Here is a 5416-nt window from a genome sequence, read left to right as displayed (position 1 = left end):
ATAAAAAATTAGAGAAATCAAACTAACAGGGTCTATTCTGAATAATTATGTTTGATAGGCACGACGTCGTCATAATTCGTAAATTAAGTTGTCTGTGTAAACGCAGCCTTCGATATTTTTGTTGGTATGCATGTATGCAGACATGAAACGCATTATGAAAAGCACATTTTATTACACATTTCATAACAGTGCCATGTAGACAATTTGTACAAGATACATCACAATCTAAAGTGCACAAATACTGTACAACCGAAGGATTTTAAATAAAAGAAAGAAAAAGAAAATCACACCGATTTTGTATATTTATAATTTTTATATATATATATATATATATATATATATATATATATATATATATATATATATATATATATATATATATATATATATATATTTAAAAAAGATCAAAACCAGCGGGTTGCTTTAAAAAGATAAAAGAAAACCCCCAATTCCACCATCTTTCACAAATCAGCAAAAATGAAGAAACACCAGAGGAGCACAAGGCTTTGGCACCTGCAGTTAAAAAACATTTTAAATAAAATTTTTTTTTTTTTTAAAAACTCAATCTGGACAAAGCACTTTAACATAAAGAAGGGCTCAAGAGAGAGGGCAAGAGAGCGCGCGAGTCTCAGCAGAAGGTTAGTTTAGGGGCTGGTGTAGAAGGCATAGTAGCCCAGGCCTTTGTGCTGCTCTTTCCCATAATCCTCTGCACTCAGGTCCTCGCATTTTATAGTGGGGGAGGCGTCCGTGCTGGAGCCTCCGGGAGACAGACGGCGTCTCTTGCAGGTGATGGAGTAGGCCGCAGTGTCGCCCGCCTCCACAGGCTTCAGCCCAGGTGGCGTATCCAGGGCCCAGGCGCCGCTGGTGCCCGCTGCGCCCGTCGAGCCCTCTTCCTGCAGCTTGTCCTTGGGAGCCAGGGGGTCATCGGGGAAGGCGGGAGGACTGGGCCTGGGCGACCAGGGCAGGCCCGTGGCCATCTTCCTCTGGTAAGAGCCGCGGCCACCACCCCAGCCCGCCGCGGCCATGGAGGCAAAGGCTGCTGAGTCGGGGTAGTAGCCCAGCGCGTGGGGGCTCTGCAGGGGCAGCGGTTTGATGCCGTAGGGCAGCAGGCCTGAGGCCGAGTAGTCGCTGTCGTACGAAAGGTCCAGCTTGGCCGGGGCGCCGCCCTGCTGGACGGGGCCGACGAACCAGCGCTGGGCAGAGGCGGCGGAGGCGGGGTCGTCGGCTTGAGGGGAGAGCAACCCATTGGTCTGGGGCACGGCACGCTCGCCACCCCCGTACAGACGGTGGTTCTGCGGAAGGCTGTTGACGAACTGGTCCTGGAAGAAAGGCTGCATGGCATAACGCGCACCCGGCACGATCTGGTGTGAGCGTGGGGAGTCTGTCGGGGATGGGGTCAGTCTGTCACTCTCTGGAGCAGTGTACATCCTGAGAGAAAGAGAAAGAGAAAGAGAAAGAGAAAGAGAAAGAGAAAGAGAGAGATCAAGCACCAGTATAGACTCTATTCTGGAAAAGTATCCCCCCCCCCCCCCATTTCCCATCAGTGGGACACTTACGAATCATAATTATCTCTGAAGCCCTTGGCAAAAGGGTTATGGTCAATCTTCAGCTGTGTAATCTGGACAAACAAAACAAACAACAAAAAATTAGCCAAAAAAAAGGATAAAACCCCAAGAAAGCAGAAGCTGCTCTCAGCAGGAAGTGGAGGGGCGTTTCGCTTACGTCCGTGTTCTGGTAGGCAGTGACCGCGATGAACTGGTTTTCAGGGAAAGTGAAGGTCTGGGTCTTGGCTTCACTGCTCATGTCCTCCACACCGTCCTCGCTCACCTCGACAATATGGAGCCTCGGCTGGTACTTATGCAGAGACTGCAGGACGATCATCTGGACACACACGCACATCCACACATGGTGTTTCTGCAGAGTTTGTAACTACACATGGATATTAATGTACAGTATTCATTTACACCTAGTGTAGCTCAGCATAGTGTGAAATGAACTTAAAATAGACCTTTATATGCAGGAAAACAGACATACACACACACAGAGAGAGAGAGAGAAAAATACACCCTCCCTGCACACACACACACACACACACAGAGAGAGAGAAAGAAAGAAATACACCCACCCTGCACACAAGCACAAGCACACATACACACAAGCACACACTCTGCTGGTAATTGTGCAAACACTGCAGAAGAGCTATATGCAGCAAGCCAGAGTCAGACACATACACATGGAGGTGTCAAACCACCACAGAAGACCAGAGGCATTGGTGTATGGAGCAGGGCCTCTTCATCAGCCCCACACACATGCCTGCGGCCCCCACATGCACGCAGGAGGGCCTGCAGACATCAGCCTGAACACCACTCCAGTTCCTTCAGCTGAACACCACAGGCGCCGGCTTTAAAAGACTAGTTTACTCCCATGCTCTGAACTGTTGAGAACATCTTAATCACAAACACACAGGATGTATGTGTGTGTCTCTCTCTTTGTCTCTCGTCTTAAGATCTTGCTCTGCCTTGAGACTACTTGGCTGGATGTTTCAAATTTATAAGTGCAAAAAGACTCATTAAACTGATTTGCACATCTGCAGTCAAACCTCTCCCACAAAGTTCACACTGACAGAAGTTGCTTCACACCACTGATGACGTGGGGGGGGGGGTCTCTATCATTACAATCTGTTTCAGAAACACAGTGAGTGTGTGTGTGTGGGTGTGTGTACCTGCGTATTATTGTTGTTGGCGCCTTTGTTGTTTGTGAGTTTCAGCTTGCTGAAGGATATCTCTTGTCGCATCCAGTGCGCGCCCGTATTCGGCGATTCCGGATGTACATACATCTTGTTGCCTTGAATGAGACGATTAAGTTGGTACCACGCACGAAATTAGCACGTAGAAATGCAAACGTTCCCGAAATGAAACGAATAAAGAGAGACCATGAAATAAAAAGGCCTGACATCAGAAGGGGCTCTGCTCGTTTGGAGATACAGATAAACATGTTCAAACTACGACCTGTCCATATTACGACTGTATTATGTATCCGTTGTGCGCTGTTTGTGGCACGATCGAATTCGCATTTTATCGACCCCAGTAATTATATAATTTACAGCTTTTTATTTTATTTTACTTTCAGGCAAATAAAAGATTTCGTCGGAAGCATTCATTTATCTATTTTTAAAAATGACATACAATTATACATACAGCAACTACAAGCAAAAATTCATTCACTTCTGCGAGAACGTCAGCCGCAAAACGAAACTTTTAATTTTCATTTAAAATTTCATCTAACAGTACCTCGACCTTAAATTTAAGAGTAAGCGCCAGTTCTGCTGTAAAACATTTTTGCAGTCCATCCTAGCACGGCGAGTATCTTGTCATTCCTAAGGAAAGGCGCAATTTTAATTTAAGTTTAACGAAAATAGTAATACGGATCGGATGAGGTGCGGACAGAGAACTACATCTGGGCATTTACATTTGTTTAAATTTCGGTGTTGCATCTGGTCGCATTTCTCCATCTTAAATGTCTGTTTTTAGAGCACGTTATTATGTTAGTCTATCGTTTTCTTGACTTTTTAAAAAGTTCTGCTGCATTTCTAAGCACGACCTGCACGCCTGGCGGGCTATAGAGAGCATCCTTTTGGTCTGAGAGCTGGCCTGCCAGAATGCGCTCACTCCCCAGGCGTGTGTTGAGACCTGGGAACGCGACCCCCGTACCTTGCATGTTGTTGTCCGCTTTCCCGCACGTCACCCATTTTCCGCCTTGAAATCGCCAGTGGTTCGGGTCCGCGAGAACGATCTCCACGAACACGTTATAATGCGCGGTGAGGTTGAGTCCGGTTATGTTGAAACTCAGGAACGGAAACATTCGCCTGCATAAAGCGATTTATACAAGCTGTTAATCTCACATCAAGAAAATTTATAAAGTTAAGACAAATTAATATTTGCGTTTGAAACAGAAAAACAAATACATCAAACTTTCACTGTCTAAACCCAACAACTTCTGTGGTCTCCATCAGACTCAAATGTTTAAAAAATGACGAACTTTATTGTGGAATCTTCAAATTGAATGCAGAAACAGAGCCACCGGTGGTTAACAATAACGGTCATGTTTGAATGAAGAAACGTGATGTGTTTTAATGACAGAGTGGGTGAGATGCAGAACATACCTGCCCTGTTTGGTGATGATCATCTCCGTCTGATGGCGGTGGAACTTCAGCCACAGCGGTCGATTACAGAGATAGACCTGAGCCCTGGCGCCGGCAGCAGACCCCGGCATGGACATGGAGCCTATAGCAGCTCCTGCCCCCGGATACGAGGGGTAAAGACACCCCGGACCCTGTCCAAACTGGTACCCGGGGGCAAACTGGCTCCGGCCAGCACAGACAGCGGACGAGAAACCAGTCGGCGGCAGAACCGAACCGTAATGAAGAGAGGTCGAGTACCTGGACCCGTTAGAGGCACTATACACCGTCCCGGTCTGTCCTCCGTATGGAAAGAGAGAACATGGATTTGTCACGTCGGAGCTCGGTTGTGTCGAAGAGATGAAATATCGATCACTGCCAAGTTCGTCGATATTGTAACGGCGGCTGCTGGAGAGGTCGTCGTCGCCGATAACGGGGGAAGTTTTTCTGACGTCTGGAGCGCTTTTAGTCCCGGCAAAGTTGTCACTCTCTCCCTCTCCCATCATCGCGTTTCCCCCGTTGCTTAGATATTTCTTGTTGCCGCTATTTTGTGCGGATTCCGCCTGCTCGACCTCCTGAAAGTCGATCTGCGTTGACCCCGGGCTGTTGGACGTGCTTTCTGACGAGGAGAGGTTGTAAAAAGTCTTGGGGAGATTGATAGATGCGCTGGGGAGAATGCTCTCTAACTGCATTCTTTAATATTGATAAGTATGTGAGAATCAAAAGAGATGGGGGGGGAAAAAGAAAAGAAAAAAATGAACTGACAGGCAGATCACACCAGGACGCAACACCAGCACACGCGCCTCGCTTGTAGACTTGAGCGTGTGCCTCCTAGCCGCTAACCAAGGTTGACCTTTTCAGCGACACCTCCGGATTTTTCTCGGCTTCTGCTATAATCTGCTGCTGAAAGAACAGTTCTAGGGCGCTTATATATGGAGCTCGTTACACACCCCAAAAGCGCCGCGGGCGGAATGGGAGGAGCTTTCGTGGAATTCACCTTGCCGCGTGCCTCTGCGCGCCCATTGGACGCTGGCACTTACTTTACATCAGCCATTAATCAGGAATAAAGGTGATCAATAGTTTCATTCACCGGCCATACACGTGTTTGAAAATAATCCCGTTTCAAAATTTAATTAAACCGTGAGAGGCTGCTAATTCGAGCACTGACCTTAACCCCTCAGAAACACTCTGAAGTGGCTAACACCGTCCCACCACATTAATTGTGAGAAAAACAAAACA

The 5416-nt window shown here is 47.1% G+C and overlaps 1 protein-coding gene across 1 annotated transcript; it reads right to left on the bottom strand.

Moving 5' to 3' along the window:
• Nucleotides 1–419: 419 nt before the first annotated feature.
• On the bottom strand, nt 420–5097 carry eomesa (eomesodermin homolog a). Its single transcript, XM_035523332.1, has 6 exons — nt 4163–5097; nt 3711–3865; nt 2723–2844; nt 1723–1881; nt 1557–1618; nt 420–1428 (listed from the first exon to the last, which is right to left on the bottom strand). The coding sequence occupies exons 1-6, from the start codon at nt 4867–4869 to the stop codon at nt 645–647; spliced, it is 1989 nt and encodes a 662-aa protein (XP_035379225.1). The 5' UTR covers nt 4870–5097; the 3' UTR covers nt 420–644.
• Nucleotides 5098–5416: the final 319 nt, after the last annotated feature.

The sequence above is a fragment of the Electrophorus electricus genome, chromosome 2 (genome assembly GCF_013358815.1).
Source record: "Electrophorus electricus isolate fEleEle1 chromosome 2, fEleEle1.pri, whole genome shotgun sequence".
Taxonomy (NCBI): Eukaryota; Metazoa; Chordata; class Actinopteri; order Gymnotiformes; family Gymnotidae; genus Electrophorus; species Electrophorus electricus.
The sequence above is the reverse complement of the archived record's forward strand: the minus strand, read 5'-3'. Positions and strand labels throughout refer to the sequence as shown.